The sequence below is a fragment of the Xenopus tropicalis genome, chromosome 5, assembly GCF_000004195.4.
Source record: "Xenopus tropicalis strain Nigerian chromosome 5, UCB_Xtro_10.0, whole genome shotgun sequence".
NCBI lineage: Eukaryota > Metazoa > Chordata > Amphibia > Anura > Pipidae > Xenopus > Xenopus tropicalis.
Window position 1 is genome coordinate 39,068,495 of NC_030681.2, and position 24,312 is coordinate 39,092,806.

A 24,312-nucleotide genomic window follows, 5' to 3' on the forward strand; every position below is an offset into this window, starting at 1 on the left:
TGTTGCTGAAATGCTTTTATGTCTCATCTATATTAAAAAAAAATCAAGCATGAAAGGGCAGATTCACCTTAAACACACTATGGATTCATTTACCAACCCCCCAGACACAAGTGCTAGAGCACTAAGGGGCACAAAGCCAGCCCATTTAGTACTTCTTTACCCAGCACTTGCATCTGGGGTATTTGTACAGTTTTGCAAGGCAGCCTTGTCTTTACCACATGCCTGACTGGTGCATCTGCATGATAAGCAAGCTAGGGGGTGGGATGGTGGATGCCTATATTCCTCTGCCAACTCACCCCTTACAAATACAGCACTGCCAATTGCAAGCAGCACTGTACTCATGGGGGAAGCACATGGCCTTGTACTCCATTTTGGTGTGCAAAGACCTGCACCCACAGATGCACACTGCTGTTGTAGAGTGCACAAAACATGGCAGCATTAGTCTGTTTTTTACACTTTGTACTCAGCCTCTTTAATCATAAATATCCTGTCATGCGGTACATGCCTTTAAGTAAAATGTTATATTATTTAAATGTCATGGCTTGGTTACCGACATAACAAATGTTGAAGTTTGTCCCTCTAAAATGCCACACACAGTACGCCATCTTTCTGTTGTACCAATCTTTGTGTAACAGCTGTGGCTCCTCCTCACTTTCTCATCTGCCTATGAACCATGCACAGGCCATCATGGTAAATCAGCAGATAAAAGTTTCAAACCAGCCAAATTCCCAAACCAACCAATATTCATAGTACATGTATATTAAATGCAAACTGGACAAGCAGGCTGGCACTCTGGATCACCCGAAAGTATAGAAGTTCAAAGCAGCTCAAATTACACGTGTTGTACCACTGGGGGCACTTAATCATTTTTTTAGCCTATGATTAAGTGCCCCCTGTAGTACTAAACACGTAAGGCTTTGTCTGTATATAGATTCAATAAACTAAGAATGCTTTTAACATAATTTAACCTGCTTTGAACTTCTATACTTTCGGGTTATCCGGAGTGCCAGCCTGCTTGTCCAGTTTGTATTTCTAGTTGACTCCCTAAGCTGAAGGTCTGGGGCTTGAGCACCCGGACCCACCGTGATCGAGCTTTTCACCTTGTATCACTATATAGCTGTTTTTCTTTGTTCTTGAGTTTTGTATTATTCGTCCCTGCAAACTTGTCTTTACTGGCAATGAAGATAACTGGGATTCTGCAAATTGTTTTGACTTTAACAGTCTACTTTCGGTTGTACTCACACTCTCATTTAGAAGTGCAGGTTGAATCCCAAAGAAGGGTCTCATAGCCATGGCTGGTATAACTTCAGCATCTTGCTCAGATGGGCGGGGAGAAATGCAGATTCCACCAGTTTCTACAACATAATACAGATTTTTTGGTAAGGGAAGTAAAAGAGGCATTTTATATGAAAAAAAATTTATATTTTCGTCTGTTTTTCTTCCCTATAGTTGTGCTTGTAGCTGCTCAGTCCTTCCTGCCTTGATGCAGGGAAACGCAGGAGCTAATGCCATCTCTGGACCAGGTGATAGCTCCAGGGTTTCCTCAGCGCACTGCATCCATCACCGCAGTTTAGTTGTGCGCTCATCATTAGTAGAGCACTCATCACTAGCAAGCCAAACTCTGGAAATTACATCAGGCATATATGGCTTAACTGCGCCCAATTTGTGCTGAAGTGCACATGCAACTAATGTTGTTGAATCACACAACACAACTGTGCCCCTGTGATCACAATGACACCAGAATTCTGGAAAAAACACTACACTGTGGGGAAAAAAATCATGGTGGTTGCACCTTGTGTCTTGTATTTGTATCCTTTACTCTATAAAGCGCTGTGCCAGATGATGGCTTTATATAAATATTAATACAATATTATTCGTATGTGTATGGCCAGCTGTAGGCCTAGTTTAGACGAATTGCCTGTAACAACCTTTAGTTCTGAGCCTGTGGCTGAAGGCAGGATGCATAGACTTGCTGTTTACCAACAGAAACAATGAAAATATCTAATACATGTAGTTATACCTCCATAGTACTTTAATCCATTTCTTTCCTCTGAGGCAAATGCCCTCTCTGCCCTTCCCTGACAAAACATCCCTGCTGATATATCTTAACATTACTGCACTTACTGAAACATTTGGTTTTTCTTTTAATAAAGTGCTTTCAGTAATCCTCTGCTTCCTGAACCTCTTCTTATTGCAAAGTATGACATTCACACTTAATCTTTCATTTATCCTACTGGTTAGCTTGACTCCATGAATCCACATCTGAACTAATCTGAATATATGTTTACAATTGTATGTGTAAAAGAAAAACTAACTGGATTGAGAATAGGTCACTATCTGAAGATATATTCTAAATTAGCAATCATAAAGTAAAACTGAAGTATAAGGTCCTCTCTTCCAAGAGAAATTACAAATAATTAGCAAACCAAAAATGTATTATTAAATGGAACTTTAGCATTCAAACCAACATTTGTTAAAGAGCCCCACACAACACAGAAACCCCTAATATACCTATCGCTGTAATCTGTTACTTCAAAAAGTATGAATAAATACAATTTTTATCCAGCTGCAAAACAGTTCTTCTGTTTCTGCATCATCTGAAATCCTGGCAGGGGAGCAGGGACTAAAACATTGATGTTAAAAAGCAAAGAAGAGCCCTGAAAAGTGACAGCAGTGGAAAACTACTAGCTCAATAGGAGAGAGGGTCCATTGATTCAACAGTATCTTGGTTATGAGTGGACTGCGTAAAACCAAAATAGCATTTAACATTCCCTGGATCCCATATTTTAAAAGGGGTGGACAATTGTAGCCAACACTTGAGACTACAGGGGTCAATTATGCATGGGTGTTTTAGCCCCCCTACCTTTACAGCATCAGAGCAGGGCAGGGGAGGCGGAATCGCTTGTGCAGAGAGCTCAGTTAAGCTATTTGCACTAGAAAAGCCAAAATTCTGAATTAAAAATTGGAAATTTGGCTGTTACCAGGAATGGCTTTTGGTAACCTGCAGGGTACCCATGCAATTATGAACTGCATTCAAACATGCTCCTGTACTTCCACATGGTTGCCAATGCATCTATCCTGCCTCTACTGAGAAATAGTATGTAACTGTGTTTAGGAACCCTGGAGCTACCCGTAGCCCCAGGGATCCCACACAGCCCAGTGAACCTGATGCGAATGCTTCAAAAGTGATGTTAGCCCTACTCTGAAATGCTAGACGCAACTTGCAACCGTTTTGGATCAAAATGTAATGAAATTGCCACAGACACAACTCAAGAGGGTGACTGCACTTACACTACAATTATGAGAAGCTCCACTTTGCACTTAGTGCTTGTGTTCGTAAATGATCACTAATACCTTTTGCTTACAAATCACCCTTTAGATTATGACCCTAAAAAACATAAAGCACCCTGAGCAGCCATTCTTTTTAAAGTGTTTCTGAGCAGCCTTTTTTAACAACAAGCAAAGCCACGGTAATATGAACTCATTTATTTAGAGGAAGAATTATCCTTAAACCTTATCAGAAAAGAAGCAAAGTGAATGTATAAAGAGCTTTGCAAAGCTAAATGACTTTTATTACAAAGCATTAAGGTATCGTGGCCCATTATCTGCTTTTTGAGATTATGCTGCTCTTGAACCAAGACTCTTAATCATTTTCATCCTGTGGTTTTGAGAATTAGATGCATTCTGAGATCAGTCTGTATCAGACTTAATTGATCCATTTATATAATAAACGCTCCTGTAGCCAAAATTATTTCTGCAAATCTGTACACAGTATATAAAAGCATGGTGTCAATAAGAGTGCAATTGTTGTTCATGGGCTGCATTTACTAAATTAAAAAAAACTCATTACAGAAATCTCTGCAAATTAATTTGACTAAGTACATGCAAATGAGACCACACTAATTACCGTAACATAATCATTCCAAATCTACTTAAGTGGAGCTCAGCTGTAATTGGTACAGTTGAAAGAAAACTCAGCTTAATGTCTTTTCTGCCTATCCCCTTGCAATTAACTTTAACCCATTTATAATATGAGTGTAGCAATACCCAGCAGGATATATTTTTTTCTGGTAAATAGAGCTGTTTTTAGTGATACTGTACAGGGATACCTACAGCCACTGTAGGTAGGAAGAGTGGGGGAGTGATAGCAGGGCAAGATGGTGCCAGTCATTGTTGTGCAACCAGCAGCCCTATAGTTGATAATGAAGTACTCCCATTAAGAGCCAACGGTTGTTGATGGCTGTGGTTTAACAACATCTGACTGTGCTAGCTGTACTTTAGGTTTTCTGGAAATGCTCTAAACTCTGTAGAATAATTTAATAAGAGGCAAAAGCACAATTCATCTTCTAATAAGAGAAGTCAGGAGACTGGACTTTCTGGACAAAGTCCAATCGTTGGTTGTAGGTCATGTGTTGAACTGGGTAGAGAAGAACAGGAGACCCTCCTCGCACACCCTTAGCACTCCAGAAATTTTTTTTGCGCTCGGTGCACACTGCTAGAGGGATCGGCACCCTCCCAGAACACAATAGCAATGAAAAAGCACTGGCACTCAGAGCTGCAGAACGGGGCAAGCCCTTTAAAAATCTTTTTTGCGGAGGGGCAACGTTTCAGGGCAAATTAACCCCTTTATCAAGCATCTGGGTAGAGACAAGGGTATCGCCAAACCCCTCCACTGCAAGTTGGTTTTAACAAATAGGCAAAGGGGGCATTTGCCCAGGGCTCACCAGAATAAGGGGCCCACTAGCACACCTTTCATCTGGGATAACTTTTAGCAGAAACATCCTACAGGGATGGCAGACCCCTCATTTAAATCATCTAGAAGCTCTATAGTATAGATATTTTAATTTTTTTGTGTGGCATCACTGTTTATAATTGTTCTGCTCCCAGGGCTGTTAGGCAGGGAGGCATGCCTACTTTAGTAATCAATCCATTTTTCCATGCCTGCCTTACTATATTGATCTTCAAGTGCTTGAAGCTTATTTTATTACAAATATTTTGGGTCTGTGGGGTCACACCAATGAAATTTTGCCCAGGGCCTGCTGGTACCTTAAAGCAGCCCTGCAGATAGCACATGAATCCAAGGGCCTAACATGCAGATTGCAAGTGAATTAGGGATTAGGAGAGTAGCAATAGTACAGGGGATTTACACTAAATCTTCTTAGAATTATTTAAAATAATATATCTTAGGGGTAATACATACTCGTGCACATACACATAACTACCCTGGCGTGCCTTTCATAGCTCTGGCTGTGTTTATTATATTATATTTATACTAAAAGATTACTTTTAGTTGCAATATACCTCTCTACCCTCTTTAGGCTGCTACTTTAGGCCTGGTCTTTTTTTCTGCCTGCGGCTAAAAAGAAGATGTGCAACGTTGTAGTGGTTGCTATGCGTCTCTCACTATGCTCACTTTCACTGTTGACCTGACCAAAAAGCAACCTTATTTTAAATCTTTTACTTATAGATCCATTGAGTTGTCACGTTATTCTGATAAAGTGGAATTCATTATGTTTCCGTTACCAAGGGTGAACACCTTTGTATGTATCCTATCTGTGTGCTGACAAAATATATACCTTTCACATTAATGGCTCAAGAAGTACAGTAACGGGGAGAAGTTCTGGTACAGAATCCATTAGTAACATTTGCTTTTCTGCTTGGCAAGAATAATTGTAGATTTTGTACTTGTTCACTCAATGATACATCTAACATCATTCTTATTTTTCTGCGTGGGTCTATATAACTTCATGGTACCATCTAGATTATATGAAGTCTTATTCTATGTGTTATTGCTTTCAGATGGTGCTTTAATCTCTTGATAGATAGAATGAGCCTTTTAGATTTTCCTTCATTTGTTCATGTTTCCTATTTGTATAATACTAGGGCTCGTGGCATATTTGCACTTACACTACTGTAGCTGTCTCAGGAACAAACATGAAAAGCAGCATCCCAACCAATATACAACTAACACATTAAAACAGAATATATTTTGTCCTAGAAAAGCAGCTTCCATTCTTTTCCATCCTGGATACAAAATAACCAGTAGGGAGTATATTAGTCAGGAACTAAGGGACACACACCTTACACACACAACTATTACAACATGTTTAAGCTTTGCATGCCCTTTTCAAGTGTATTAGTACTCCATATTTAGACTCCATATTTAATTACCTGTTTGCCACCAGGTATCCACCAGTGTGCATCTCTTCTCCCCCACCACGTCATGGAACCATTCCCAAGCCTCATGGTTTATTGGTTCACCCACTAAAACAAATCACAAAGGAAAAGTCAATTCAGTGTATCACCATTTTGTCGTTATCAGCGGTATGACTTCTCTTACAGGGCTGCCAAACACAAGTGCCACAGGGCAGCATTTTCCACAGCATGTGATGCACATATCACAAGGCATTGCTGGACTGCTAGATTAACTATGCTTTCTAGTGTTATGATAGCACCTGCTGGAATTCCTGTATCTAACTGGCTGTGAATATAACAGGTGTACAGGTTGTTAAACTCTAGTAACCTGGATTGTGACTTCCCCGCTGAATGTTACAGGAGCCTTTGGAATTTGACAATCTTTAAACTTGTTGAATCCAGTCAGTTGATTTAACCCTTTTATAACCACTGCATTACATTGTGTTAGCTTCATATAAACTGTTTGTCACGAGGAGAAAACAAAAGCAATGTTTGTAATAAAATTCTTCCTGGCAATAAAAGCAAAAATGTTTATAGACAGTAAAGCGACACAATATAATGCTGGTTGTTTTAGTCGTATAAAGGCCTTCTTCATGTACAGTTATTTTTGTAGGACTATCTGTTTATGCTATGATTATGTTAAAGGATTCTATGGAGAATGCCACAACCAAGTCAAGCAATGATTCACTCTAATGAGTCTAAAGGGGGCCATACACTGGCTGATAAAAGCTGCCGACAGACCATTTATCGGCCTATGTATGGGGTTCTTACCCCGAGTGTCAAATGATCGGTTCAGTCCCATAATGCCCACCTCAAGGTGGCATTATAGAGAAAGATACGATCGGCTGGTGACCTGGCAAAACCAGCATATCTTTCATTGTATGACCACGTTAAAAAGACTGCGCATTCCTTTAGAATGTTTTTCATTTATAACACAGCACATCATACAAAGTTATAGGTATTCAAAAAATAAGGTGATAGAAAAGACTTGCAGGTGTGAAGATACCCTGTAGGCAGTGGTGTAAGTCCACTCAGACCTCTCTGCCTTTTAGGCCCTCCAGTGGTAGCAAGTGTGCTGTATACAAGATCTCCTCCAATGAATATGTGGCTACTATAAAAATAATGCTAAGTTATGCACAATATGGACAAAAATTTGCTGACCCCCTTTCTAATGATTGGAATTGACTATTTAAACCACAGCCATCATTGCTGACACAGGTGCAACTACAGCACACAGTGACACAGTAAAAGAACTTAGCTGGAGAGTACAGGGCCATAACCTCAGCCCAACTGAACACCTGTGCAATGACTCTGAACATCAAGTGCAGACTAGGCCTGTTCGCCCAACATCCTAACCTCTTATATATGAATGGAAGCAAAGGCTAAGAACAATGCTGTTTGAGCAAACTGTGGAGACTGGCTAGTAAAAGATTGATCGTGATAATACCCCACTTTCACTACAGTAACAACTGTTAAAAGCTGCCACATCCCCCCATATAATATAATATGTTAAATGATGGAAGCAGAAAATCATCATGTATATAAGTGCTGCATTTAAATGAATTTGCGTGCATGCATTCTTGATTCCTGTATCCATATCACTTGACAGTGGTTAACTTTTAACTGACGTTGGTTAATGTTTCACAAAATGTCATTTAGAACATTTATAGTTTTCAGTTAATTCATTGTGAATGGCTATAGATTGCTGCATAATCTACAAGTTGTGGGACAGTATAACACTGTTACCTTTATACAGGACCTACCTGATCCTAAAGTTTTTAAAGAAGACCTGTCGTATTTCTTCACCCATTCATCCCCATACTTCAGCAACAGGCGGATTGCAGTTGGCGCTCCATAAAACTGATTAATCCTTAATCGCTCAATAGTCTCCCAGTATCGACCTGTACAGAGACCATGGACTTTATATAAGATACAGTGTTATCGGTATTACATTTACTAGTCATGAGGACATTGTTTGCAAATAACTTTACCTGGGCATCATACTCTTAAGCTTTCATCAGTTTTTTTCTTTATTACCTGTTTTGCTCTACATTTATTTGAAGCTGCATCAAAATTATAACCCCTGAAGATGTCTTTATTAACTGGTGTTCATAGGGACTGGTAACACCTTGCCCTTAGCTATCACTAAATGCTCATTCTAGATATAGTTTTCCTACACATGCCATAAAACCATAACATTTGAACAAAAAAATCCCTAGTTATTATTTATCTTTCATTATCTTTCCTTAGATAGAGGGTAATGAAGTAATGAAACGTATTTGGAAATCTACTATGCATATCTGCGATTTCATTTAAGTGGCAAGTAGCAAACTGTATGCCATCAAAAGTACAGTACATTCTCCAAATACATCAATAGAACAGCTTCCCCAGTGGCAATAGTTAATGCTGTAATTAAGACCACGCCACCCCAACTGGTATTTATAGAATACTTATCAACCAATAAGCAGTCTGCACCACCTGAAGAATATTCACAGTATTTTGCTTATTTCTAAGTAAAAGAATCTAAGCCCATCAAAGGTAGCTCCACCTAACTGATTCTATCCAGCTAGAAAAATAAAAGTTAAAAGTAGGTTGCCTGTAAGAGCTCTCACTGCTGACCCTACCTAAAGAAATGTCCTTTAACCATTTCTTTCTGAAGAAACCCCTAAACCACAAACCACTCAAATCACAGCTAATTCTCCCACACCCCAGCTTGATGCTACTGAAACTTTAGCCCCTCTGTCTGTCCTCTAAAGAATCTTTCTTTGCAGCAGCACCAGTTAACAGATAGCCAGGTGTCCACTTAAAGGATCTTCACCTGTTACTATGCTAGGGGCCACTCTCCCCTTCTAGCATAATTTTTCCTCCACATAAAGAATTGTAATGTCCCAAAACACCTACCTACAAACCTTCACGCAACCATGTACACCTACAGTTCCCATTAATCCCTGGCAATTTTTTGACAAAAGCTTTCTTGAAATATTGGTTAACTGTTGCATTGTAAGTCACTGAGACGAAGAATGATGTATTCTTACCTGGATTTGGATATGTTGGGGTACTCTCAAATAGTACAGTTGTGGCCCCATTGCAGAGAGGACCATATACAACATAGCTATGCCCTGTAATCCAGCCAATGTCTGCCACACAACCAAATACATCTCCTTGTTTATAATCAAACACATACTATGAAGAAATAGAAAAGAAATATATGACTACAAAACAATCACTTTTATGTTATAATGTGTGATTTAGTCATTAATAAAAATATCTTAAGGCTAATGGCACACAGGGCTGAATCAGCCTATACACTGGAATGAGCCTTTCCCTGTGCCTGCACCCAGAGCTTTTGCATTGGCCCGGTTGCAGGCACACGGATTGACTTGGGTGCATTTACTCCATGTACATGTAACCGGCCCTATGCAATGACTCCAGGTACAGACACAGGGAAAGGCTGATGCAAGTATAGGAGGTGGCCCTATATTCTTAAAATGGCAATTTTCTATTTAGGAGTACCCAATAACACACGCTACTTAAAAAGTATATTTTTATGAAGATGGTTTATTTAGATAAATCAGGATTTTACATTTGAACTTGTTTATGCAATATATTTTTATAGAGACCTACATTGTTAGGGGGTATAGATTTCATTTAAAGGGATTCTGTCATGCTTTTTATGGTGTAGTTTTTATTACTAAATTACGCTGTATACATTGCACCTATAAAAATTGTATTCTTGGACCAATAAAGTTATTTTTTTATATTGGTGTCTAGTCAGCAATCATTGTACCTGGTCCTGAGCTTTCATAAAGAGCCAGCACTTCACAATGCAACTGCTTGCAGCTAAGTTATTGTTTCTCCTACTCAATGTAGGCAATACATGTGTCAGGGACCTATTATCTTCACATTGTTTTGCTGATTAGCTGCTCGGGTAGGGGGGTAGCATCACTCCAACTTGCAGCACACCATTAAAAAGAGCCTGAAGTTTATCAAAGCACAAGTCCCATGGCTGAGGGCATTTGGGAATGTAAGAAAATGACTTGCCTCACATCAAATTTCAAAATTAAATGTAAAAAAAAAAAATCTGTTTCTTTAAAAAGCAGATTTCAATGCAGGATTCTGCTGGAGAAGCGCTATTAACTGATCTTTTGTAAAGAAACATATTTTTGCATGACAGAATCCCTTTCATGTTAAAAGAATGTTGGAAATATGTTACAAAGAATGTGCCTGACAGATTATTTTTTTTGTTTCCATAAAGAATACTATTCTGTTACCACATATAACAAGACATGAATCAGCATTATTCAACTGGGACCTAAACTTCCTATCTCATGGTCAGGTACCTATCTTTCTGTATGTATGTTAGATAACATTTTCTGCATTTTTTGCTTATCTGCTAGGAAAACAGACACAGATTGCTTCAGATGAATCTGCAGCCTACTGAAGAAATGCCGTGTCCTTGCCCTAATGCCAAGTGGAGATGATTCTCAGCCTGTGTATAAACTCAGACCGAGAATCAGCCCCTACGCTGGCATCAGCCTATCCCTGTGTTTGCACCCAGAGCCATTGCATCAGTCCAGGGGCAGGCACAGGAAGTGGATTTTGGCTAGAAACAGGCGAGTATTAATTCTGGCACCAAAATGATCAATGTGCCTGCAACTGGGCCAGGGCTTTGTTCTTCAACAAACGGCACAGCTGGAAGCTGTCCATACTATCAGGCAACAGTCTCCATCCGTTTCGTCCATGGGACAATTGGGCGGAGAAGATCCGTGGTCAGCCTGTGTATGCCCTGTCTTAACCAAAGACAGATATGAATTTGAATGTGTGTATATGAGATCTGCCATACTTCTTTTTACATTTTTTTTTAAATAGAATTTATGGAGAAAGACTTTTCCATGAGAAGGGTTATTCAGTTTCTAGCCTCCTACATGTATGCTTAAGAGCAACCACACAGTCAATGAATTATCAGCTATAAAGTGCTTACTGATGATAAACCAGATCTACTGGAAAGGTATAGTTACCATTTACAATGTTCTTTCAACAGCCAAAAATGTTGCAATATTATTAGTGTTCCCTAAATGCTAATACAAAGTAATTTCCTAATATACTTGTAACCAATGTTTGATAAATTATCATAAGACTCTTGTTTGTTGTAAAGTATAGTAGTAAAGTTATTTTTATTATTAAAAAAATATTTTTAATTTATTATTAAATTATTTTTGGCACTATATAAATAAATAGAAGCTGCGATAATAATGATGATGTACTACAAGTTGTTTTACAGACGTGTAAACAACATTTGGATTGTGGAAATGAACAACCAAAGATGCCAAAGACCCAAATTGCCAGATGCCTTGCCAAACGAGTGGATCTCAGCGTGTTTCACCAGACTAAGTTTCTAGGTGCACACTAAAGCTGGCCATACATGCACCAAAATTACTGTGCGATACCTTGTTTCGTATGATATTCAGTGGCAGATCGACAAGGCGACTGATATCGCAAAGGCTGCGGATATCGGTCGTCTCGTTGTTCGGGCGGGTTAAAAAATTTTGATTGTGTGCCGTTGAAGGTGCCCAAGCAAAATCTACGTTTAGGGCTGAATCGGCAGGTGGAGGTCGAATCCCTATTGTTTCTACATCCACATCTGATGATTCAGTCCTGAACGTCAATGGGGGAAACAAATGATCTTTATTGATCATTATTGCTACGTGTATGGCCACCTTAAATTGTACTACTGTGGCTGATTTTTTCCATGTTCTTAATCAGCAGAAGATAGAAGGTATAAACAGCCTTTCCATCCAACAAAATAAAACTGACCATACTTCTAGCACAAACTGTCTCAAAGTACTGAAGTAAAATACTAAAAATCTTTCCCCATGTGACTATTTCCCCCCACCTCCACAAACCCCTTTTCCACTAGCATATTTTACATGAATCAACATGTGCTCTAAGCGTGACACTGTATGGTTAGGCACATATTTTGCTTGGTATGTTACAACTCCAGTCTTTAGATGTGTGTTCATCTGCAGTCTGATTAAGGTAGGAGAAGGAAGACTGCTAACAGCACTCATAAGTTCAGGCAGTCCCCACTACTTAAGGGTACGAGGTGAAAATTCATACCAGCGTAGACTTTACTAGAAAGCAAATCTGCTGGTATGAAGCTCCACTAATACAGAGGTTAATGCATGGGGGGAGTTCACATCCTTTAAGCTGTGCAACGGTTGTGCAACAAATTTGTACAGACTGTAAGTCTAATGACACACGTGTATACTGCATTTTTTAAAATTCCCTCGGCAGCACATTTACATCAACAATGCATATACAATTCAGATGGGGGGGGGGGGGGCATAAAAATGGCAAACAGTGCAGGGCCTTTCATTTTTTAATTTTGCCAAAATTTTAGGCACCCCCCCAGTAAAATAGATTGCTAGGCTGCCTGAGCTGTGCTATTTTGCTTTCCTTTCTACCGGCACCCAGGCATCCCCTGCATGAATTCCTGTTTACACATGCACAGTATAATATACCCGTCAAGATTTACTCTTATAGAAGCACCAGCCTGGAGAAAAGGGACCCACTGGGGGCACCCCCCAGTGAAACAGACTTTACATGTCCTGTAATGGTGTCCCGTGTCATTACTTTTAACCAACTTTGCAAACACAATAACTCACAGGGAATGAGTAGTTATTGATAATTTGAATTCATTATAAAAAAGTAAAAGAAACAGTGCCTGGCCGATATTAGGTTGAATATGATTGTGTTTATTTACTGGTGTAATTATACTGCCAAAGAAACCTGCCTACATGTAAAATACATAGCATACATTTTATTCATTTGAATGTACATGTTGGAACTCCAAAATTACTCAAATGGAGAAACGGAGAGATAAAGCTGTCTGTGGCCTTTTCATTGTATATGACCACCTTGTCACTGCTAAAATATGTATAATGTATGCAATATAAACTTTATTAACTATTTATATATGGCACTTAGTAATGTCACCAGTTATAATGAGTACTTGGTGATTAGTACTTTGTGATTTTAGAAGAAGCATCTACCTTTTATTATTTTTGGCTAGACCCTGATCCAAACCATTACCCCCCAATTAAGCCATAAACCACCCACATATGCCTGCCACCTGTATAAATCTGGGAAAAAAGCCTAAAAGCTTGACATCTCTGTGCCACATAATTCAGTGTAACTTGTGGACTATAAGAAACATGTACCTCCTACTTTACAAGACCAAGAAAGGAAGTCACCATTAAATACAGGTCAGAACCTGTATGACAACACTCAACCTTCAACCTCTTGCCTTAAAAGAACTCCTCTAACAAAGAGGTGACATCTAATACATAGTTAAACAAACCCCTGAATTACCTGCAAATTATACAAATAATTATGCTAAATGATCTAATCAGTCAAAAATATAGCTTAGTGATGCCACTGATGAGTCAGTGATGAGTCACTGAGCACTATAAAAAAATAATGCACCATGCACTCTCGCAGATATCAAAATATTAAAAGAGAGATCAGTGGCACAAAGATCTGTATAATATACCTTTGACCTTGTACAGAGTCTGTCTGTCTACACACCTCTCACTCTGTCCCTCCCAAAAAGACTGTAAGCTCTACGGGGCAGGGACCTCCATCCTTTTGTGTCTTTGACTCTTAACTTATTGCAACTGTATTTCTCTGTATTTATCTTTTATTATCTTAATAATCCCCTGTTTGTATTAATGTATTCTACTGTACAGCGCTGCGTACATAAGTAGCGGTTTATAAATAAAGATATACATACTTACATACATTTAAATCCTCTTGCATTGTTAGAAATGGTGTATTAAAACATTCTCCATACCTTATGTGTTAAAGCAGCGTAGAGCAGATACCCTGCCTGTGTGTGCACAATGCCCTTAGGCTTTCCAGTGCTGCCAGATGTGTACAACAGAAAAAGCATGTCTTCACTGTTCATAGCTTCAGGAGGACATGTAGCATCTGCCTTGGCCATCTCCTGAAATCAATACATGTGAGAATATTTCATTTAACAAAACAGATTCAAACTTGTATGATAATGTACATACAAGTACTTAATTTTGCAGTTGCCTGAAAATAATATTTTCTCTATGATAGCTTAAGCTTCTGTATCTTTATTGAAAGACTAGAATTTCACCAACATCATCTGTTATTTACCCTTTGCACTTGTCTAATAACAACTTATACAGGTAAATTGATAATTTTTTAGCATTTTTTCACCAAGCTAAACCTGGCCACTCTCAGGCCTATTAAAGGTCAACTCAGCTTTTCCAGGCTGTATTGGTAGTTTATTGACCTGTGTATGTCAATAAACTACCAATGTAGTGTGCAGAGAAATTAAAAGGGGATGTAAAAAAGAGGACACTATTGGATAATACCCCCCCTTTTAAGGGCTGGGCCGCTTCTGCTAGAAAGGCAAGGGGAGAGCCATTGGGTGGGCTTCCTTAAGGTGGAGCGAGGTGTAGAAGTTCCCCTGTTTAAGGAGAAAATCTGCAAGTGAAAAAAGGTGAAGTAAAATGTGTTTTAGGTATACTGGTATGCCAATAGCATTCACTACTGTTTTTTAAACTAAGCGTCAGGCCAATAAAAACTTTCAACTCTCCAGACTGTGTGTGTGTGGCCTGTGTATGGCCAGAGCTAACCAAGGTGCTTGCAAATTAAAAGGGGATTGTAAAATAGGGACATTATGATAACCTCCTGCTTTAAGGGCAGGGCCACATCTGCTGGGAAATATTGGGTGGGCTGCCTCAAGGTGGTCAAAGTGCTCTTGATAAAGGGTATTGACCCGAAACATGTTGTGTTACCACTACCCACAATAAATGTTTTGCAGTAAACCCGCTGAAGCTTTTTTCCTATTTTTTGGATTTCTACAATTGTATTTGGTTGCAGCACAGAGCAACAACTAGGAACTAAAGTTTTTTTTTTGCAAGTATTTTATACAAAGTTCAATCATTTTTTATTTTTATGTGCTGGGAAAAATTGGGTGGGCTGCCAAGAGGTGGTGCAAAGTGCAGAATTTCCCCTGTTTAAGCAGGAAAAATTCACAAATGAAAAAAGTTGATATTGGTATGTCAATAGCATTCACTACTGGTTTTTAAACTAGGAGTCAGGCCAATAAAAGCTTTAGACTCAGCCTCTCGAGTCTGTGTTGGTAACTTATTGACCAGAGCTAACCAGTGTACATAAAAAATGGGATGGGAGGGATGTTAAAAAGTGACAGGGCCACTTCCGCAAGAGGCAAGGGGAGAACCTTTGGGTGGGCTGCCCCAAAGCGGAACAAGGAGAAGAGTTGCTCCTGCTCAAGAAGAAAAAATCCACAAGCAAAAAGAAATAAGGAAAAGTATTATATCTTTTAAGTATATACGTGTGTTAATAGCATTCACTATTGGCTTTTAAACCAGGGGTCAGGGGGTCAGTAAATTAATATCCTAAATACAAGTATCCATTATCCACTGACCTCTGATATCTTCTTAATTCAAGTTTAGAAAACAATGGCATATGCGTATACAGATATGATATTTTGTTTGCACTAGTATATATTTGAATAACGTACTTCTTCAAGTGGTATGTCAATTTTACCCATGGGGACTTCATTTTCTGTCCTCTGTGCTACAAAGACGTTTTTTATTGAAGGGCAATTCTTGACAGCTTCATCTACAGTCTTCTTCAGTTCTGTTGTTCTTCCACCCCTCAGCCCTTGGTTAAATGTGATAACAGCTTTGCAGCAAGCTATTTAGGGAAGAAAATTGCAAAGCTATTTACAAAAACTGAAGAAGCAAACTCCCTTCTTAAAGCACAATAGAGACAAACTGTATCACTTGCACGCATATAGGTAGGAAACAGCTACTCCACAGCACTCCAGCACAGGAGTCTATGGTGGACATGTACGTCATCTGCTTTGAGGGAGAAGCCTGCTAAAGGTGGCCATACACGTCACCTATGGGTGGGTGATATCGGGGGAATTTAGGCTTATTTGGTCGTTTGGTTGATGCGGTCCCCGATCCGACTGAATTTTTTAAGCGGCCCAATCGATATCTGGATGATTTCAGGCCAGATGTTGGTCAGGCAGGCCTGTCGCTGCTGCCTGACATCGGCAGCTAAAATCGACCCATGTATGGCCACCTTAGGGTAGTAGAACTGACTCTAGGCTACTAATCATCAGGTTTGAAGAGGAACTGGCTGATGGAAATGCATTTCTCCTGTTTATATATTGCCCTCTATTGTTAAGGTAACACTGTGGGCATGTTTAAGAGAGGGCTGCCTTGTACATCAGGTTTAAACGGACAGTATATACCTAAAAACACCTTTGCTAAAAATTAGCACATTAAATAGGACTTGAAATTGCATTCTGCCTTTTGTTGTAATAAAAAATCCATTACTCCATTAATTTGAAAGTTGTTCACTGAATTCACCTCCCCCTTCCTGTTTAAACAGGACAATTTCTAAGCAGTAGTCTTTGAGCTGCTCATTATCAGGGGTTTCTCAGTGAACAGGCAATTAGTTTTATCAGCTCATATGACGTTCTTTTGGGCGAGAAAGATGCCTCTGGTAACTTAAAGAGCCTAATTTCCCTTTTTTAAAACAGAAACTTAGCTCTTCTAGTGCAGAGAGCGCAATAGTAGGACCTGCTCCGGTGCTAAAGAGCTAACATGGACTGGGGTGGGGGGGGGTGGTTTGGAGGGTGGCGTAGCCCTAGAAGCGCCACTGGATCTATAAATTAATAGTTAAACTACCTACTTAGAGTAAGGGATCTATAAATTAATAGTTAACTATATTTTGATGCTATATAAAACAAGATGTTATATTAATTACCGTCATTGATTCTTCCTGCTAAAGATTCAGCACTGAACCCAGCAAAGACAACAGTATGTACAGCACCAATTCGGGTACAGGCTAACATGGCAGCCACAGCAAGGGGGGAAACAGGCATATATATAGCTACTCGGTCTCCTCGCTGGATTCCATATTTCTTGAGTGTGTTGGCAATGCGGCATGTTGTATTTAGGAGCTCTCTAAGGAGAAATGGTTATTGCTGTTATTTGAATGTATTACTAAAATTACATGATTTAACATTCTAATCCACAAATATGTTGTAAACAGCATAAAGAGTTACAGTCATATCATTATTTTTTAAAGCAAATACATTAGAAAACACATTTTGCTCCCCAATATATTAAGGGCTGATTTCCCCAAGCCTTTAGAAAAAACATTAAATTCTACTGTAACAGACATTTTCATTTAAGCTAAGTTGCATTTTTTACTGTAACCCAATTTTTAGGTTGCAAATCCAATTTACATTTGTTATGGGTAGCTTTATCAAGTATGGAACTAGGAAATTCTGAAGTATTCACAGCCACTTCTTATTTGCACTGTTTATTAAAACTTTTCTCACTTTTAGCAACATTTTCCCAAAAGTCAGGAAAGTTTTAACAAATCGACACATATCAGAGAAGAGACATTTGTCAGTTCCTTCCAATGTGTTGAGAGATTTGAACAGCAGAACACTTTTCTGTTCAATAATTGGTAATGACCAGCGCTTTTGAGAAGTATAATGATAACCTATTCAGCTATATCACATTATTGAATAAAAATCAAGTTCAGTAACCCATAGCATCCAATGTGATGTTTGCCTTTAAACATATAATCTGTAAATGCTACCTGTTTATTGGTTGCTATATGTGATTAGAATTATAGCAACCCTTCAACTGTTTATTAAATGACCCCAAAAGGCCCTTATGAATACCTACAAAACAGCACTGAGAGTTTGTCTCGCGCCATATATTCATTCCCAAGTAGAAATTTTGGGAAAAGTCCTTAAATTATAAATGCAGTATATTTCATATCTGTTGGATTTTTAAATAATTGCCCCCAGAGCTCTTCCTGACATAAAGAGAACCCTGCCTCAGGTGGCAGAGAGTGGCTAGTTACCAGGGGTGGCAAAAAGCAGCCTCTGGTAATTTTTAAGAGCCACAATTTCTTTTTGTGAAACAGAAATTCGGCAATAGCACTATCTGCACTAGCGACGTGCCTCACCCCAGGATCTGCTCAGACATGGAAGGGGTAAGCACAGAATGGGTTAGGGCTCTGGCACACGGGGAGATTAGTCACCTGCGACAAATCTCCCTTGTTACGGGCGACTAATTTCCCAGAACTACCATACCACCGGCGAAAATGTAAGTCGCCGGTGGGATGGCACACGCTGCACAGGCGATTTCAACTAATCTCCCCTTGTGCCAGAGCCCTAAGGGGGGGCAGCATCCTCAGATGGCAGCAACCCCAGGAACACTGCTGCTTGTCCCCATATGTATTAAAGGGCACTGTAGCCCATAGCAGCCAATAAGCAGGTGACTAGTAAATGCTGTTACAGGAACAGGCTATTATCCAGAATGTTTGGGACCTTTCTATAATTTGGATCTCCAAACAGCATTTACATATTAAATTAACCCAATAGAATTGTTTTGCCACCAATATAAATTCATCCAGCTTAGTCACCAAGTACAAGGTACAGTGTTTTATTTTTACATAGAAAAAGGAAATAATTTTCCTTAAAATGAACTATACGGGACACCAATTCAGGTACAGTCTAACATGGCAGCCACAAAATTGTATTTTGTTTTATTGCTTGTAGGAGACTGTTTACTTCCAATAGCTGATTGGTTGCTATGGGCAACATCACCGGTAATGTTTGTCTCTAATGTTAATACACCCCTTGGTCTTTGTCCGACTGGATTTTTAAAGGAACTTAATCAATTTCAGTTGTGCAAGCTGATCAGCAAACACCATATAAGGACCAATAAGCTTTTATTACTTTCTGTATGGCCAGCTTAGGTGTCTGAAGCCTGTGTAACCCAATGAAGTTAATTCAATTCTAGTCTGGGTGGCCTTATCTAAATTTGACAGATATTTTACAGATGTTATTTGCCAGTATAGCTGTAAAGATAACATTGTGACCACCCAATCTGCTTTGTCTTGGCACTACAATTATTTCATAAGCATACCTTTGATTATTAAAGGCATAGAGCAATTGATTCCTGTTTTTTAAGGGAGAACTAAAGCTTAAGGGCTCTGGCACACGGGGAGACGGCGGGATGGCGACTTACATGTTCGCCGGTGGGATGGCAGGGGAAGGCAACTCGGGGAGATTAGTCGCCCGCGAACAGGGAGTTTTGCCGCGGGCGACTAATCTCCCCGTGTGCCAGAGCCCTAACAAAAAATAGAGTAGAATGGCTGTATGTAAGGCAACAACAGCCCTTTTATTTCTAAACTACAATGTTTACATAGCAAATAATTCACTTTACCATTTAAAATATTACTCTTGAACCAACAAATGTATTTTTTTAGTTGTAATATTGGTGTGTATTGTGCCTGAGTCTGAGCTTTCAGAAGGAGCCAGCGCTACACATAAGAACTGCTTCCAGGTAACCTATTGTTTCTCCTACTCTCATGTAACCGGAGGATTTGTGAGTCCAAATTGGATTTTTTAGTATTGAGTGCTATTCTGATATCTATCACTTTTAGGAATACAGATGTCAGTGAGCTGCAATCTTGCTGCCTTCCCATTGTTTATCAGAGCACAGGTCACATGGCTGTGGCACCCTGGGAAAAGAAGAGTATGGCTAGCCCCATGAGAAATTCCAAAATTAAATATAACATTTATAAAATATATAAAAATCTGTTTGCACTTTTAAAAATCAGTGTTTTTCCATGAAGGTATTCCTAAAACTCATTTTCTGCTTGATGATTTGTGACGACCCCTAAGCTAAGCTTCTCAACAGCTGCTCAGAGCATATTGAACATGTGCAGTGTCACTGACACTCAAAAAAATCCAAGATGGTGACCTTCAGTGCACAAGTTTAATGGCCTGGATCATTACTGTTATAGACATGCTAAACCTTTTTTAAAACTTCTATCCATATTTGTTTTCAGGGTTTCATTCTCTTTTAAGGGCAATTCAAGTACAGTGTCAGTTATTGTATATTCTTACTTTTTGCCAAACCAGAATTGCTGGGTCTAGAAATACCAACTATGATCTAGTGCAGGGCTGTTTAAACTACTTTTGTGTACATTTTTGGAAAGTTTTCAGAAAATATAGTTACAGCAAAGATCAAGATGTGTGGGGCTGATAATATAATCTGAAAGTTATTCACACTTCTAATTTCGAGAGCACTTTTGATTTGTCAAGGATCTGGCTGTGCTCTCTTGGGTTCCATGTTATAGCTTACAGGGACTGTATCATTTCTCATTGGGATTCTAAAACCTGCCATTCTGCAAAAGCTGGGCAGCCATAAATCAGAAAGTATACTGTAGGAAATTAACCCTTTATTTTAAACTTCAGAATCATCTTTTTCAACCCCACTTCTCCTGCCCCCCTTGGTTACTAGAAGTGATTTAATATCCCAGCCTTATATCATGTATCTGTCGAAGCAGAAAAAAGAGCTAAGACCAAGTATTTGGCAAATGCCACATGTGGCTGGGGCAGAAAAAAGGCCCAGAGTCAGCCCCTACACTGGTATCAGCCTCTTTCTTTGCCTGCACGCGGTGCCATAGTACACCTGGCCTGATTCAATGGTTCCAGGTGCAGGCAAAGAAGCAGTCTGATGCCAGCATAGGGGTTGATTCTCAGCCTGTGTTTTTTTGGTTCCATGTGGCATAAGCCATTAAACTGAAGTGCTTTATGAAGGGGGTAGATTCCTTGAAGCATTTGGATAAACCTATAAACTGTATTTATGAACTGTGGGTATCATCACAAGACTTAAATAAACTTAACACAGAAACTGATGTAGCAATTCTGGTTATGTAAAAGACTCATTAAAAGAGAAAGGTAAATATGTGTGTTTTCTATAAATACAGACAGAAATACCTCAAGTGGATGATACATCACTAAGCATAGTCTCGAGACACATATACAGCCCTAAACTTGTGGGAAGGTTATCAAGGCTCAAAACTAAAGATGGCGGACTTGAGGTGGGTCCTGGTTGACCATACTGTTAAAATACAGTGTTTATTTACAAGACACAAACAGCCTGCACCCATTAGACGGTAAATAAACAGTTTATGTTTTAGCTAATTTACCTTGCCCCTTTCAAACCTGCTTTCCTCAGGTCAGTGTTCTCTGGTCATAGATAACCTCTACGGTTGCATACTTATATTGTATCCTTGCTTTGGTTTAAGACCTTGCACCTCTGACCCCTGAGCAATCACAGTTTTTTTATCTGGTATAAATGCTTTGACCCCTAGCCCAGGGGCATAACCTCTCATGTTTTAGTCTCGGTATCTGCAAACTCACTTGGTTACGGGTTTTCTACAGCAATAAGCAGTAAAGGGCTGCCAGTCCTTAGTAATTACTGACCTGGATACTATGATGAAAATGACAAATACTCAAAAAAAGAGGAAAATACAATAGTGCTGTTAGGCCAGCATCATATAAGCATATCAAGAAGGCCATAGGTTGCATTCAAGGCAAACTGGGCGCAGTCTGTTAAAATGGGCTCAAGGATATCAGCACTGATGAGGCCCCAAGGGTGAAACGAACTATGTATACAATCACATCTTTGAAGTATATTCACTGTTTGCATTCACAACCTTGTAAAGGAAAAACACTGTATCACAGGTTATTACAGTTCAGTAACATTTAAAGGGGAACTTCACCTTAACTTTTGCTAAAACAAAGACAGAAAAGCTATTTTAGGAGCACAAGCAGAATTTCAGAGCGTGAAACTGCTTTTTACAGCTATTCACAAAGGCACTGCTGCCAGTACATGCTCCGCATTGCCTTGCTTCTACTTTTCGGAATAAGCTGCAAGGGGCTCATTAAAGGGTGCATGTATGAAAGGGAGCCTTGCAATTATGCAACATATGCTTTTTGTTTTATGATATCTGTATGTTCAGTGTATAAACCCATTTACTGTATAGAGATGTATTGTATGTATTGTATGTATAAATGATTCCCTTCCACTCTCTATGGGTATGGGATCCCTTATCCAGAAACTCTTTATCCACAAAGTTCCGAAATACGGAAAGGCCATCTCCCATAGACTCCATTATAAGCAAATCATTTTAATTTTATAAAATTTTTCTCTGTAATTATAAAACTGTACCTTGTACTTGATCCCAACTAAGATATAATTAATCCTTATGGGAGGCAAAACCCGCCTATTGGGTTTATTCAATATTTAAATGAAATTTAGCAGACTTAAGTTATTGAGACCCAAATTATAGAAAGATCCCTTATCTGGAAAACCCCAGGTCCTGAGCATTCTGGACAACAGGTCCCATACCTGTACTACAATATACACGGCACATGAACACAACCGAGCCATGGAATTAACATCTGCCTTTATGAGGTGAATTCCATTTAGATCATACTTGCACTTAATCTTGAATATAACTGTATTTAGTATATGTTTATATTTTATTTTATGACCCCTTGATTGTTTTTCTGTACAGCACTGCATGGATAAGAAGTGGCGTATAAATAAAAACATACAAACATACAATTTCAGGGTTCCCTTTGCCTGTTACACAGGCAACCGACTAGCATTAATGACACAACTGCATTAATACTACAGTAGAAACCTACAAACACAACTTTGTGATCAGTTTGCAACGCACTGCTGCCATTATACTGTAAAAATGCTGCTTTATGGTAAAGAACACTGCTATTTTAATATCTGTTTATTTAAGTTTCACAACCAAAACTACATACATCATGTGATATAAATTTTGTAACTATTCAGCCATATAGTATTGCATAAAAACCAGAGACACGTCGGAAATGTGGGCATACAGTAGGAAGAACACTGCAGTTTCAGTGTCTATTTGTGGTTTGTGCTTGTTTCAGTAAATTAGTTCTTATTTACAGTTGGTTTTGATTTTGTAATATGCCTTTGCCTTTCTATACTGCCTCTCTCTCTCTCTATTCAGACCTTTATCTGTTTATCTTCCAGAGTCTCACAAAGCTCTCTCTGGTTGTAGGACCACTGACAGTAGTTTACATTGTAAAGTGAAGTGCTTCAGTAGAAAAGAAGAGAATAACCAGTTGCATAATTCCACTATAGCTCATTTTATGATGGCCTTCCTCTTTAATCAGATAAGCAAATCCACTTTCTCATTAGTTTTACAATGTACTTGATAAACCCTGTAAAACGTTAACTTGTTCAGGACTTCATCTTATTAAGGTCATTGTTTTACGTACAGAAACTTTGTTGTCTGGTTAATTATTTCAGACTATTCCTTGCTTTCAGATAACTACACCTGGATTAACTGGCACTGTGAAATTTGGCAATATACACGCACCGATAATATTGTACGAAACCTAGTTTCATACGATATTCGGTGCGTGTATGGCAAGTCGGCGAGTCGACCGGTATCGCAGGAGGCTACTGATATCGGTCGACTTGCCAATCGGCCAGGTCAAAAGATTTTGATCGGGCGCCATAGAAGGCGCCTGAGCAAAATCTGCCGTCAGGGCTGAATCGGCAGAAGGAGGTAGAAATCCTATTGTTTCTACCTCCTTATCTGCCGTTTCAGCCCTGAAGGTTAGTGGCAGGTCTGACGATCTTTCGTGCCACCGATGGTCACACGAAAGATCGCAGATCGCCACGTGTGTGTCCACCTTTATTCTATCTACCCTCGTGGACAATTCTTTGTATAGCAGCAGAAGTGCAGCCAGAGCAGTCTTCTGGCAATTCAAATACAGGTATGGGATCTGTTATGCAGAAACCCATTATCCAGAAAGCTTTGAATTACGGCAAGATCTCCCATAGACTCTATTTTTATCAAATACTCCAAAATTTTAAAATATATTTCCTTATTCGTTGTGATTAAAAAAGAGTACCATGGACTTGATCCCAATTAAGAGATAATTAATCCTTACTGGAGGCAAAACAATCCTATTGGCTTTAATTAATGTTTAAATAATCTCTTAGTAGACAAAGTATGTAGAATTACAGAAAGACCTGTTATCCCGAAAACCCTAGGTCCCGAGCATTTTGGATACCATAGGGGCGATTCACTAAAGTGCGTTAAAACGTGCGCTATTTATAGCATGCATGAAAATTTTTATCGCGTCTTAACGCACGATTCACTAAA

General features: G+C 39.1%; 1 protein-coding gene across 1 annotated transcript in view; it reads right to left on the reverse strand.

Annotated features, from left to right (window-relative positions):
* Nucleotides 1–24,312, reverse strand: part of acss1 (acyl-CoA synthetase short chain family member 1) — a 63,121-nt gene that overhangs the window by 13,849 nt on the left and 24,960 nt on the right. The window contains exons 3-9 of the mRNA XM_002937453.5: nucleotides 17,035–17,234; nucleotides 15,776–15,951; nucleotides 14,048–14,200; nucleotides 9,231–9,378; nucleotides 7,959–8,096; nucleotides 6,172–6,264; nucleotides 1,243–1,355 (exon numbers count right to left, since the gene is read on the reverse strand). Of these exons, the coding sequence (XP_002937499.1) occupies nucleotides 1,243–1,355; nucleotides 6,172–6,264; nucleotides 7,959–8,096; nucleotides 9,231–9,378; nucleotides 14,048–14,200; nucleotides 15,776–15,951; nucleotides 17,035–17,234 (1,021 nt within the window). The remainder of the gene's footprint in view (nucleotides 1–1,242; nucleotides 1,356–6,171; nucleotides 6,265–7,958; nucleotides 8,097–9,230; nucleotides 9,379–14,047; nucleotides 14,201–15,775; nucleotides 15,952–17,034; nucleotides 17,235–24,312) is intronic.